General features: G+C 40.8%; 1 protein-coding gene across 2 annotated transcripts in view; it reads left to right on the plus strand.

Annotated features, from left to right (window-relative positions):
• The first annotated feature begins 537 nt into the window (after window positions 1-537).
• The window catches only part of LOC125486402 (beta-galactosidase-like), a 37,191-nt gene continuing 24,441 nt past the window's right edge, over window positions 538-13,287 (plus strand). Inside the window, exons 1-2 of one of the 2 annotated variants that reach the window (XM_048613811.1) lie at window positions 538-651; window positions 7,980-8,111. In XM_048613811.1, coding sequence (XP_048469768.1) covers window positions 550-651; window positions 7,980-8,111 — 234 coding nt within the window. In that variant the 5' untranslated portion in view covers window positions 538-549. Of the gene's footprint in view, window positions 652-7,726; window positions 7,851-7,979; window positions 8,112-13,287 lie in introns of those variants that run through there. The other variant, XM_048613818.1, reaches the window with a different exon arrangement.

The raw sequence follows: 13,287 nt of genomic DNA on the forward strand, positions 1-13,287 counted from the left end.
TTGTATTTAGAAAACTGAACCCTCTGTCCCTGATCTGGCTCTATTTTGCATTTCACAAACTGATTCCCCTTTCCTCCAGGTAAGTAACTTTAAATTGCATTTTCAGCTGAGAAGTGTAAGATCCTTTTTTTTTTGCCCTGGATCTCCTATATTCATCTGTTTTGCTCTCTTTCTAGGTTTTGATCTCTATTAGCATCAGCAAGACTACACTCAGCTGTGTTAATTCCAGATGTATTCAAATAAGTGCAATTCTACCACCCAGCTTACGATGTTAATTGTTTCCTTTTTTCGGTTGGATCAATGGCACTCGTTTAGTTGGTTACTTTCACCTTGGCTCATGATGAGGTTATGGTGTCTTGTGTTGCTATTCCACCTGCTGATTGCCCCAAATGTGTGCACAGTTGTTGGCCATGGTCATGTCCCGTACCCTGAAGTGTTTGCCTGCACCAGATCCAGCTCATTCTCTTAGATGTGAAGCAACAGGATAGTTTCCTAAAACTCTAACTGATTACAATTTATTGTTTCCCTTTCTCACAGTATTTTGGATATATGCTGTATCGAAATACCCTGCCAATAAATTGCACTGAGGGTACCCCACTGGCATCGCCCCAGAATGGTGTCCATGACAGAGCCTACATCATGGTGGATGGGGTAAGCTAGTTATTGGTACATCTGTTTATTATCTAAAGTAGTGTTTCCCTCCTCCCTGATGTCAACTTAAACCTCTTCACCTGCTCAAAACTAATGAGTTGAATCAACCAGGTGAATATTAAACTATTCAAATATTACATAACATGGCAGAATACTAGAGCATTGCAGAGTGTTTTAGAATATTGTGTAGTACTTGTGAATCATAAACCAGGTGGAGTACTGTGCCCTGAGTATCTTTGGGAGTTCAATGCATAAACTGCAGGGACCTGATCACACAGGCCTCATGGTTATACAGCCAGTGCCCTGCAGGCTGGGGATGTTTGAAAGCCACTGAATGCAGGCAGGTAGTCATTATATTGTTTTCTAGTTCATTTGGCCATCAGGCAGTGGAGATGTCACTGTTGTGGCAGGAGTGTGCATTTGGCCCAGTGTAAGCTGGAGGCTTTTCCACTGACAGGTGTATAGATAGGGTTAATGTTCATAGAATAGAATCCCTACAGTGTGGAAACAGGCCCTTTGGCCCAACAAGTCCACACTGAACCTCCGAGCATCCCACCCAATATACACCCTCTATCTCCCTGAAGACTACGGGCAATTTAGCATGGCCAATCCACCCAAACCTGAGCACCCGGAGGAAACCCATGCAGACACGGGGAGAATGTGCAAACTCCATACAGACAGTCACCTGAGACTGGAATCGAACCCAGGTCCCTGGTGCTGTGAGGCAGCAGTGCTAACCACTGTGCTGCCCTAATGGTAGGTGTCTTTCTGTAGGATGGGAGATTTCAATACTAGCGGGCACATTTTTAAGGTGAGACGACAGCAATTTAAAAAAGACACGGGGGAAATGTTTTACATAGAGGGTGGTTTGCATGTGGAATAAACTTCCTGAGGAAGTGGTGTATGTAGGTACAATTATAATGTTTAAAGGACATTTGGATAAGTATGTGAATAGGAAAGGTTTGGAGGGATATGGGCCAGGAGCAGGCAGGGAGGACTAGTTTAGTTTGGGATTATGTTCAGCATGGGCTGGTTGGACCGAAGGGTCTGTTTCTGTGCTGTATGACTCTATGACTGCAAATGTAGGGACTGAAGGACACTTGCCACATAACTGTCTGGATTGTAGGTCACTTGTTTTAAGAGACTTGCAGTATCAGTGGATAACACTCTTAAAAGTATTATGTAGTGTTCAGGTCTCCATGTTGTAAGTCAAATATTAAAGCATTGCAGAAGGTACAAAGGCGAACAAGAATGGTATCGCCACTGAATGGATGTATTTGTCAGTAAGGACTGTACAAGTTGGGGCTATTTTCTTTAGAACGGAGAAAGCTGAAGGGTGATATGAATTAAGTGGGAGTGGGGAGTATGGAGGTTTAATAGGGTGGATGAAGAAAAAGTACTGGGGAGATAAGGACTAGGAATTGGACAGCCAAACCAAATTGGACAGCCCTTCTCCATCAGTTTTCACAAACAGTAATATTGAATCATCAAAGACACCCAGTATTAATGCCAATGGTTCCTAATCAGATTTTTGAGTGACTAATCCCACACTTTGTGAATAATTAATTTCCAGACACTGATTTTATAACTTAAAAAGAATTAACAGTTTATTAAATACACAATTCCTTTAGCAAGAAAAATTAAACAACACGGTAATCTGATCAACGTCTATGCTTTAAACCAAAACATTTTTTCAGCCCCCATGCACACAAAAGACAGACAGACAAACAAACACAATTAACAGATAAAGATAATAACAAAACTGGCCATATTACTTAAATGTTTTTCATAATGCATTCTTTCACAGGCATAACTAGGGATTGCATGATTGGTTTTCTGAAGCATTGATCAGGGTCACCTTTTCAGTTCTCTCGGGTACAAGTAACAATCCTTCTAACTCAGCTTTCTGCTCTTTGGGCTTTCAGAAACTGGTAAAGGAGATCAGGCACAGAGTTTACAAATCTTCATGTTGTGTCATCAGCAGCCAAGCTCATCTCCCCAGAAAACATTGTTTAAAAAACCAACTTTAGCTATGGTTCTGCTGAGAGACCAACCATCTTTTCCCAAGGCCTCAACTACCATTCAATATCTGCCATTAGGGTCTCTTTCAGACTTGCTGGAACCAATCCCCAGGTACTGACCTCCTTAGTAGCCAAGCTCCGCTATCTGTTCAAATACAATGCTCTTCCCAGTGTTGTTGTGTCTATAGGAACACGTTTAATCTAGACTCAGCCTGCAATTAACCTCCAGGTCTGGCCTCACAAATAAAACCAAAGCTTATTTGGTCAGTACTCTTCCACAAGCTGTTCAAATTCCACAAGTCAACTTCAGCTCTAAACTGAAATTGATAAGAGAATAAAATATAAAGAATAATGAAAGATCAGCAAGGGTTTGAACAAGCAGCATAGATTTATTTAAAGGAAAGCTAGATAAACACATGAAAGAGAGAAGAATCAAAAGATGTGTTGACAAAGTTAGATAATGAGAAGTGAAAGAGATTGTTCTGGGACGTAAACATTAACATGGAGCAATTGGGTTGAATGCCTTAATTGCATAAACCACTGGGTATTTCCAGCATTTGCTGAAATGTATTAAATTGATGGAGTAATGTTCGCAGAACATTCAGGTGGGTAACTCTCACAATTCTAGAAGATTTTGGGGGAAAAAAACCGCACATATAGGAATGATCTGCGAAAGTGCTTAGTACGGAATTGAACGTCCTTTAAAAGATTTATGTCATAGAATTTCCACTATGAAGATATTGATTTCTATCTCCATCCTGCAGCTTTCTTCCTCTTTCTCTTATCTTGCTGTCTGCTTGCCACATTTGAGACACTTCTTATGAATACCAGTTCTGATGTTTGTCAATTTTGTCACTCTTTTTGCAGAACTTGACTTCCAGGTTTGTATAAATAACTTGAAATGCTTATTAACACGTTTCATAACCTTTCATTTTTATTTCTTCTAACTGAAATTATTTTCTGTTTTTAATTTTCCTGTTATACAGTACATGTATGCTTTGAAGAGTTATTTTTAATCCAACAACTATAAAGATTTTATTTGACATCCTCAGCTAATCTGAAAATTCTAAATATTGCTGCAAAGCAAGACATTACTGACTTCTTTTTTGCAACAAAAATCAACAACAGGTCTTGCTTTGCAGCAATGTTCAGGCTATGTACAACCAAAAGAATGCACTACTAATGAACTGTTGATAAATTAGATTGAACAGTGTATCATAAAAACTGGCAGTTATATGGAAGCCTAGAAATCCACATGATATTCAGTTGAAATATTTAGACTTGTTTTCATATGACATTTACAGTTTGGATGAGTTGTGTGCACATTCAGAGTTGTTAAAATTTAACAGTGTTCAAGAACTTAATAAACGCCCTGTCTAGGAGTTCCTTGAAGCATTGCCATTTGGCTGTTGGAAGAGGCCAATTATCTCCCCTGAATCTTGCGAAGGAAAGCTAAATGTTAATTATTTACAATTTTGAGAAAGAGATTCCCAATTATAATAGAATACAAACAAACAAAGAAAAGGTCAAAAATAGCCAGCAAGTCATGTGGACAGTTCTTTTTTAATATCATTTGATTATTTTGCAAAATTCTGAAAGCTTACTAATTCTCTTTGAGGGAAATGATTCAGAAAGGTTGGCAGGCAAGGAAAGGAGGGGCGGAGCTTTTGAAAGCACAGAGCAGCAGAGATTGAGAAAAGAGGTGTCCAGCGATGGTGAGGGAGTGTGGGGGAAATCCATGAATGTGGGAGGGAATCAATGGGTACCACCTTTCCTCCAAAAGCAACTGTTGACTATTTAGTCCATTTCCCCGTCACACAATCTCCACCCCATCCAAAGGAAGTAAAGAGAGATGTAAAAGAGGCCAAAGAGAGGAGCAGAAGAATGAAGAATAAAATATTTATGTAGAAAAATAGAAAAAGGAATTAGTGATAACCAGAATGTGATGCATGCACCATTATCACAGACTGACTCATGATACATTTAAAAACAAAATACCTGGTCAAGCAGCTCCATAGTGAATTCCTCTTTGCACCTTTAGAATGGACAGCCTATAGGGAACATATACATCTTAAGCCAGTGAATTTGCTGCTGTTTCAGCCACAATAATGCTACTTGTTCAATTTTATGAATTTGATTTTAAAATTTTTGGAGGGACAAATTTTGAGTTTTTCTTAACAAAATTTAACAGAGGCTACATATTTGTTGGGGGGAGGTGGGGATGCAGACGATCTGCAATCTATCCCCACCTATCCTGAACTCTGGAACAAAAACAGAAGTTGCTGGAAAAGCTCAGCAGGTCTGGCAGCATCTGTGAAGAAAAAAAATCAGAGTTAACATTTTGGGTCCAGTGACCCTCAGAACACAGCCAGACCTGCTGAGTTTTTCCAGCAACTTACTGATTTACAGCATCGGCAGGTTTTATCCTGAAATCTGGCCCATGCCTCTTTTACCTATCTGGCCATTCACCTACATGCTGCTGTGGCTCCCAAACTTCCCACACCCGCCTTTACCCCATACCTATCTTTAGTTTTATTTCCACCTGCTGTGTGCTCTGAGCATCCGCTCCTTACTTAACCAGAGCTCTTGTCCACATCTCCATAACAATGCTGTACTCTTGACCATCTTTCCTTACCTAAAGTGACTTCATACCCACTACTCCCCTAACTTAATTTTAGGGTCACACCCTTGTTTATGATTTCAATTCACTCTGTTTTTTTAAAAGAAGTAAATTTAACTTCCTTTGGTAGTGATAAAAATCATGCTTAGATACTTAAGTTTCCACAACTGCAACCTGTCAAAATATGACAAATAGAATATAATGGATGTTGAGTTACGGAAAAGATTGAAGTAAATTGTAGCACCAATATCAAAGAAATCTAATTCTGTCCCTTTGCACTTTCCTGATTTTAATCACTCTTCCATTGTTGGTTGTGCCTTCAGCTACCTAGGCTCCAAACTCCTGGGTTTCCTCCCTAAATACCTCTGTGCCTTGCTTTTACCCAGAAGACGGTTTTTAAAACATACCTCTTTCGACTAAGCTTGCGAATTAACATCTCTTTGTGTGGTTTGGTGTCAGATTTTATTTTATAAATGCTTGAGTAAAATGCTTGGGAATGTACAATTCAGTTAAAGGTGTTATACAAATATGAGTATTTGTTGTTGAAAAAGATTGTTCTGATATTGGTATCTGGTACACAGCGGAATTTTCACAATGCTTTAAATTGAGTTCTTTTTCTTACAAAAAATATAGCTGTTATGTTGGTCAACAGCACCAAGTTCTGAGGATATTTATATGAATGGTTACGACCAAAAGTTTAAAGTTAACAAAAATCTGCATCGATTAGTTTTGTTGCTTGAAGAATGCAATTGTTTGAAGAGCAGCAACATAGTGCAGCTGCATTATTCATCCTTTTGACGTTATTTTTAAAGTTTAGCTGCACTTGTGAGTTACTTTACTTTTCCAGCATTTACATGTTTTGATCTGAATATCTTTTTTTAGCACCAGATTTTCTGCTTTGAAATTGTGACTGACTGACTGACCACTTCCGGGAGTGGATATCAAATTAAGCTTTGTTTTTGTCTAGTTTTGCCTGACACACCACACTGATGTTAAACCATGGAGAGATGAGAAAGTAAACACAAAAAAGCTGCAAATGTTGAACAGAGCAAAAGCGTAAAATTCAGTAGCTTAATGTTGCAAACAACTTGTGAAAATTAACGGCTTGTATTTACGCTGCACCATTTGGAACAGAAAATGATAGTGAGGAGAAGCACAATGGGAAGATACTGACTTGAGTTTAAGTTGAGTTGAACTTCTAAACAGAGTGGACAGATGGATGGTGCAGTTTCCTGGCTTATTTCCACCCTGGATCATTTTAGAAGTGATGGTTGGCGGAGGTTCTCCATGTGGTGGCTATCCAATAACAGTCCCCCTTTTGAGGATGCACTGTAAATGCCAATTGGAATTTTTGATCCTCTCACTGAGGCTGAAACCCATCCTATGAATGGAGGCAGCCTCCCAGCAGCAGAGAGACCAGATATCCATAGAAATCTTTCACCTACCCCTTCCCTCAAAACCCCCAACCTAAGCTGAGGCTGCAAGTGATGGGTGGCCACAACAATGGTCACAGGCAGCATCTGTGGATGGGACTCCCACGTCCAAAAGAGCAGTGTAGATATTTGTAACCAGTATGAGAGTCACCACTCTTAAAAGCTCTTCGAGCTGCATCTATCCCTCCTACCTATCTCAGCAGCTGATAGTAGAGTTGGTAGGTCTCCTGTTGTCTGTCCAGTCTGTCAATCTTAGTGGGAAGCTCACATTCTGGCCCACTAATTGGCCAGCCAGTCAAATATGCACCTGGTGTCAGACTCACACCCACATAACAAACATCCTGTCAAAGAACGAAATGTGGCTCAAAGCCACCCCCTTTCACTAGGAGACAAAGGTCGGGAGCTCAGGGGGTTTGGAATTCCAGAGCGTAGGGACTAGATGGCTGAAGACCCGAGTATGAAATGAAGGATTTTCAGGGGCTTTCAGGGGTGGGAATTTATGACGATAAAGAGGAATGAAGTCATCAAGCAATTTGAAGACACAGTTAAGGCTGGAGGTTTTGGGGGACCACGTGCCAGTGCCAGGTACCCGTGATGGGTGAAAATATTTAATGCTGGTTGAGATTTTAAAAATTTGGTGATAATTTGCTTCTAGGATCACATCACTAGATAAATTTTGACATAATGAACGTTGTACACAAGCTCACATTGTGCACTGAGAGCACTTTGGGAATAGAGTTGGTCTTCAGAATCTGCAGTCAGTCGTACAAATAACAATATCCTGGCAATCATATTATCAGTACCTGCATGGATCATTGACTTCCATTCATAGTCCTATTTTCCAAACAGTCAATTTTATTCCTCCTGTGATTCAAACCATTTACACTACGATAAGATGAACTTGGCCAATTTTCTGTCTCAGATAATGTTGAAAGTTTCATTCCAGCTATTCGCTGCTCTTCTCCAAAAAGACCAGTCTTAACTACATGCAATCTTCCTCAAAACTAAGATTTCTGCTCCAAAAATGACTGCAGCTGTTTAAACCTCATGACAACCAATTTATTGAAAGTGACACTTCCAACACAAAAACCATAATAGACCTCAAACAGAAATAATCTACCGACAGTAAGTACTGGCTGCATCCAGTGTTGCAGCTTTATTTATAATATCATTTTGGCTGTATAACAGCACACGCTCAAGCCCCTGTTTTCTGTCATGTTCTAAGTGTCTCTGTTTTGTTTTGATGTTTGTTAGGTTTTCCGAGGGATTCTGGAGAGAAATAAAGTCAACATGATCAACATCACTGGACAGGCTGGTTCAAGACTTGACATATTATTAGAAAACATGGGCAGAATAAATTATGGGGGAGGCATCCATGATTTCAAGGTATTTATTGTACATTTTACAGTACTGTACTTCTCATCTATTAAAGGCAGGGATTAAATTGCTGCTGCTTTGGACCAATTCAGTAGTATTGAAGGAATGTAACTGTATGTATACATATGGCAGCGCAGGCTTAAGGGGCCGAATGGTCTACTATTCCTAGTTTGAATGTATGCACATACTTGGACAAATCCTATAATAGTCTAATCATTTTATCAACGATTGTCATGATGATTCTCTTCCTAGCTCTTAGTTTAGACATCACGGTATGTATTACCCTTCAGTTCTTCTGGAATAATCAAACCACAGAATGATTATAGTACAGGAGGCCATTCAGTCTGTCATGTTAATACTGGCTGTCTGCAAGAGAGTTCATCTCGTTCCTATCCCCTGCCTTTTTGCCATAACTCTACAAACATTTTCTCTTCAGATAGTACACCGGTAGTCTCTTTTGAGAATCTCAATTGAATTTGTTTCTACCGCTGTCTTAGGCTGAGTATTCCAGTTGACTACAGCCACAGTGCCTTTAGGATCTCTGAATTTTAACCCAGCATGTATGAAAGAGTAGTGATATAGTTCCAAGTTGATTAGATGCCTGTGTTGTAACCGACTGGAACAGCTTGACTAAGGACATGCCTTGTTCTGGAGCAAAAGATTTTGGTACTATATGCGTGGGCCCATATGTATTTCATTACTTGGTGCCTTCAGCCATTGTTGGATATCACATGGAGTGAATTGAATTGTTCAAGACTGATGTTGAGAACCCCAGGAGGAGGCTGAGACGGATTTGAGATTTGGATGTTTTCATTCATTTTATACAATGCACAGTCAATGGCCACATCAGTGGCTGCAGAGATGTGTCAGAACATGACTTGCCTTCCTCGTCTGTGACCTCTGCACCAACCTGCAGATGTCCACACTCATCAACAGCATCCAAGCTTTGCATTCGTATATAAAACACACGAGGCACTTCACAGGAGCATGCTCATGAAAACACACGAGCTATCAAGACGAGTAATGAAAAGCATGGCCAAAGAGTTAGACTTTACCCATTGTCGTAAAGGAGGAGATAGATACCAAGAGGTATAGGGAGGGAATTCCAGAGCTGAGCACCTGAGTAGTAGGACCCTGCTGGTGGGATGAAGGAAATCAGGGTTTATGTAAAATCAGAATAGGAACATCATGGTGGTTAGAGAAAGAGAGGATTTCAATAGCAGTTGAGCTGAGGCAGGGAAAGTGAGAAGCAATGTTCCAGAATGGAGGTATACAGAATTAGTAATGAAGAGAATATGGGATCAGAAGTTTATCTCTGATTAATTGGGATGTTGAGGTTGAGCTTGCAGAAAGAAACCTAAGGTACGCGCAGCACAGTTTATAATAGCTGTGGATTTGGAGAATATGATTAATATTCTGAAGTATGGTTCCTTGCTGTAGACATATTTTGACAATTAATGTTTCCTTTGGAGATTTTTTTGTTGTGGTTGAAGCCGATTGTACTGCTGCCCTTCCAAACAAAAGTAGGAAATTTTACAGCTAGTTTACATAAAAGATATTATAGAACTTCAATATGACTTAACGAGATTAATGTAAAGTAAACAAATGTAACACCATTTTAAAATGTCATGTGCCTACCTTAAGTATCTGCCTGCTGTTATTGTGAAGTTATTATCAACCAATCTTGACCTTGATCCTATCAAAAAAATACTCAACATTCTTGTAATAGGAAGTAAATTTGTTAATTGGTGCAATCACATTTTTAAAAAAATAGGAAAAATGTGACTTGACAGAACAAATTTGAATGGCTGGTTTCAGCCCATGGTTTTCAACCCATTATAGTGTTATTTATTATTAATATTATTCTCTATGTTCCCTTGTAGATGTTGACTACCCTAATATAATCCCAATGTGGGTCGATATCTCACTCATTCTCTGAACACTGCCTGTAACAAAGGGCCCTTTGACCACTATCTCATTATCAAATTTCAAACATCTTGTCGAACTACAGCAGAAATACCTGACATGACCTACACAGATAAGGTTGAACATGCACATCAAACATTTCAGTAGCACGTCATAGTAGAATCCTGAATATGTTGCTTCAGCTTAAATGTTTTAAAGTGAGCAAAATTAATCGCTAGTTTTGTTTTAAAAATTACTTTGTGGGATGTGGGTATTACTAATTAGGCCATTACAAATCTCGTTTTTGAGAAGGTGGTTGTGATCTACTTCCTTGAGCTGCAACAGTATGTGTGATGCAGGTGTTCCCATTTTGGCAATGTCCCAGTAAGACCTGAAAGTTGTTAAGGAAACCATTTTCTTATCTCCAAACACGAGCTGTATCTGTTTTGGTAAGCAATAATTCTTCACCTAAGACATCTATACTTTGGGAGTTCTGCAAGACTACTTTTGGAATTATGGGAAGGTGTTCGCAGAATTTTTCAGAATTTTCAAAGTCACTAAAATTATGACTGCTGGATATCATCAGCTCACTTTAAAACTTCTGTACCTTTTCATTTCTGTAAAACCAAAAAGAGGAGAAAGTAATATGCATTTCAGTAGTTGCAGTCCCAAATCTAATTGCCTGCTTGAATCACTGCAGTCCAAGAGTTGTAGGCACCTTCTACAGTGCTGTTTGGAAGAGTTCCAGGATCTTGATCCAGCGACTCTGAAAGAATGGTGATGTTGTTCCAAGTTGAAATGATGTGAGGTGTTTCCATGCTTCTACTGCCTTTGTCACCCTGAGTGGGTTTTAGAGGTATTGTTGGTGCGGTACTAAAATGAACACACTGCTCCTGTGTAAGGATTCATAGAATCCCTACAATGTGGAAACAGGCCATTCAGCCATCGAGTCCACACTGACCCTCCGAAGAGCATCACACCCAGACCCATCCTCCTACCCTGTCCCTGTAACCCTGCATTTCCCATGACTAATTCACCTAATCTACACATCCCTGGACTTGACTGACGTATACTCGTGTAGACATCGACAGGTATGTATTGACCAAAAATATGTGGGGAGCACCATTATTGGAGCTAATACAGTTGTTGATGTGCCCTTTGTCAGCTGGGATGTATCTCACTATAGATATAAAGGTCAGCTAGGCCAGGATCATTGTCCTCGTCTTCAGTTAGGCGTATCTGCCTCTGCTGACTGTATGCTGGATATTACTGACGATAAGATTTGGAACTCCAGCTGGATTACTTATGTCCTTTTTGGGAAGGAAATTAACTGTACTTAGCAAGTCTGGCATTTGTGTGACTCCCAAACCCAGCAATTTGCTTTTTAGCAAAAGCTATAATCCTTATGGACTGCAAAAGTTCAGGAGGGCAGTTCACCATCAAGGCCGGTATATTTTTTCCAAAATAAAACAAAGAACTGCAGATGCTGGATATCTGAAACAGAAACTGAAATTACTGGCGAAACTCAGCAAGTCTGGTAGTATCTGTGGGAAGAAAGCGGAGTAATGTTTCAAATCCATCATTGACTGTTCATCGTAACTGAAAGCAACGAAGGAATACTGACATTTTTGCTGAAGTTGAGGTTGGAGAAGGGTGAGGGAAGGGGGAGCTGAGGCAGTCGGTCGTGTTGGAGTCCAGAGAGAGAGATATGAAATGGTTAGGTAAATGAGGGGATTATAGATGGTAGGCCAGGACAGAAGAGAAGCTGAATAAGTGATAATGAGAGTTGAGGGGAGCAGAGAACGGGTAGTCTGGGCTGAAAGGCAACCATGTAATGTGATAATAGGCCTGAAAGTGGGTGAAAACAGATTGGCTGTCTTAAAACAACCCATATTTATAACAACACCAGGTTGCGGGGGTGAGTAAAAAACACAGAAGGATGGAATCATGCTGTAAAGTAATTGAACTTGTTTTGAGTCCTAGTGGCTGTAGGATCCCCAAGCAGAAAATGAGATGTTATTCTTCAGGTTTATGCTGAGGCTCACTGCAACACTGCAGCAGGCCTGTGACAGATATGTTGGCAGGGGAACATGGTGGTTCAATGCACCACCCTGCTGTCTGGCCAACATCTCTGTCTCTGGCTTGCTACAGTGTTCCAGTGAAGCCCAACGCAAGCTGGAGGAACAACACCTCATTTTCCGCTTGGGGACCCTACAGCCCTCCGGACTCAATATTGAGTTCAATAATTTTAGGGCCTAAACTCTCCCATGTCCCAGCCCCTCACCCCACACACCAGGCCTTGTTACCACATAGCCTGCCGCTACACACCCTCTGTTGTTAGTCACTAACAGTCTCCATTAACAACTATTCACTCTCCCAGCCTGATCGTTAGCAACTCCTTTGTCTGGACAACTGTCTTTCTCGCTCTTCGAGCTCTATCTTATCATTTACTCCCTACCCCACCCACCTCCCTATTTTCTGCATATAAACTGACATTTTCCCAGCTACCATCAGTTCTGAGGAAGGGTCACTGGACCCGAAACGTTAACTCTGTTTTCTCCTCCACAGATGCTGCCAGACCTGCTGAGCTTTTCCAGCAACTTTGTTTTTGAACGTGGTGGTGTGTTGAAGTGGCAGGCAACTGAAAACTCTGGGTCATTTTTACGGATAGAATGTGGGTGTTTTGCAAAGCGGTTGCCCAATGCATTTCGTCTCCCCAAGGTTGAGGAAACTGCACTGTGAGCAGTGAATACAGTAGACGAGATTGAATAAAGTAAGGTAAATCGCTGCTTCACGTGGAAGGTGTGAATAGGGCCTTGGATAGTGAGGAGGGGAGAGGTGAACAGGTGGGTATTACACCTTCTGCCATTGCATAGGAAGGTGCCGTGGGGGTGTGGGCAGATGTTGGGAATGGAGAAGGAGTGAACCACTGTGTCCCAGAGGGAATAGTCCTGCAGAAGGCTGACCAGGGAGGGAATATGTATCTGGTTGTAGCATCCCTTCGGAGGTGGCAGAAATGGTGGTTTACAGTCCTTTGGATGTGGAGGCTGGTGGGGTGTTAAATGAACCTGGAGGACTCTGTTGTTATTGTGGGAGGGTAGAGAAGGGGTGAGTGCAGAAATACGGGAGATGGGTCAGACACAGCTAAGGGCCCTGTCAACCACTGTAGTGGGGAATCCTCGGTTGAGCAAAAAGTGCAGAAGGTACCATCATCAGAACAGATGCAATGAAGATGGAGAAACTGGGAGTAATTACAGGATGCAGGGTGTGAAGATATATA

This window comes from Rhincodon typus, chromosome 2, assembly GCF_021869965.1.
Source record: "Rhincodon typus isolate 14 chromosome 2, sRhiTyp1.1, whole genome shotgun sequence".
NCBI classification, from domain to species: Eukaryota; Metazoa; Chordata; class Chondrichthyes; order Orectolobiformes; family Rhincodontidae; genus Rhincodon; species Rhincodon typus.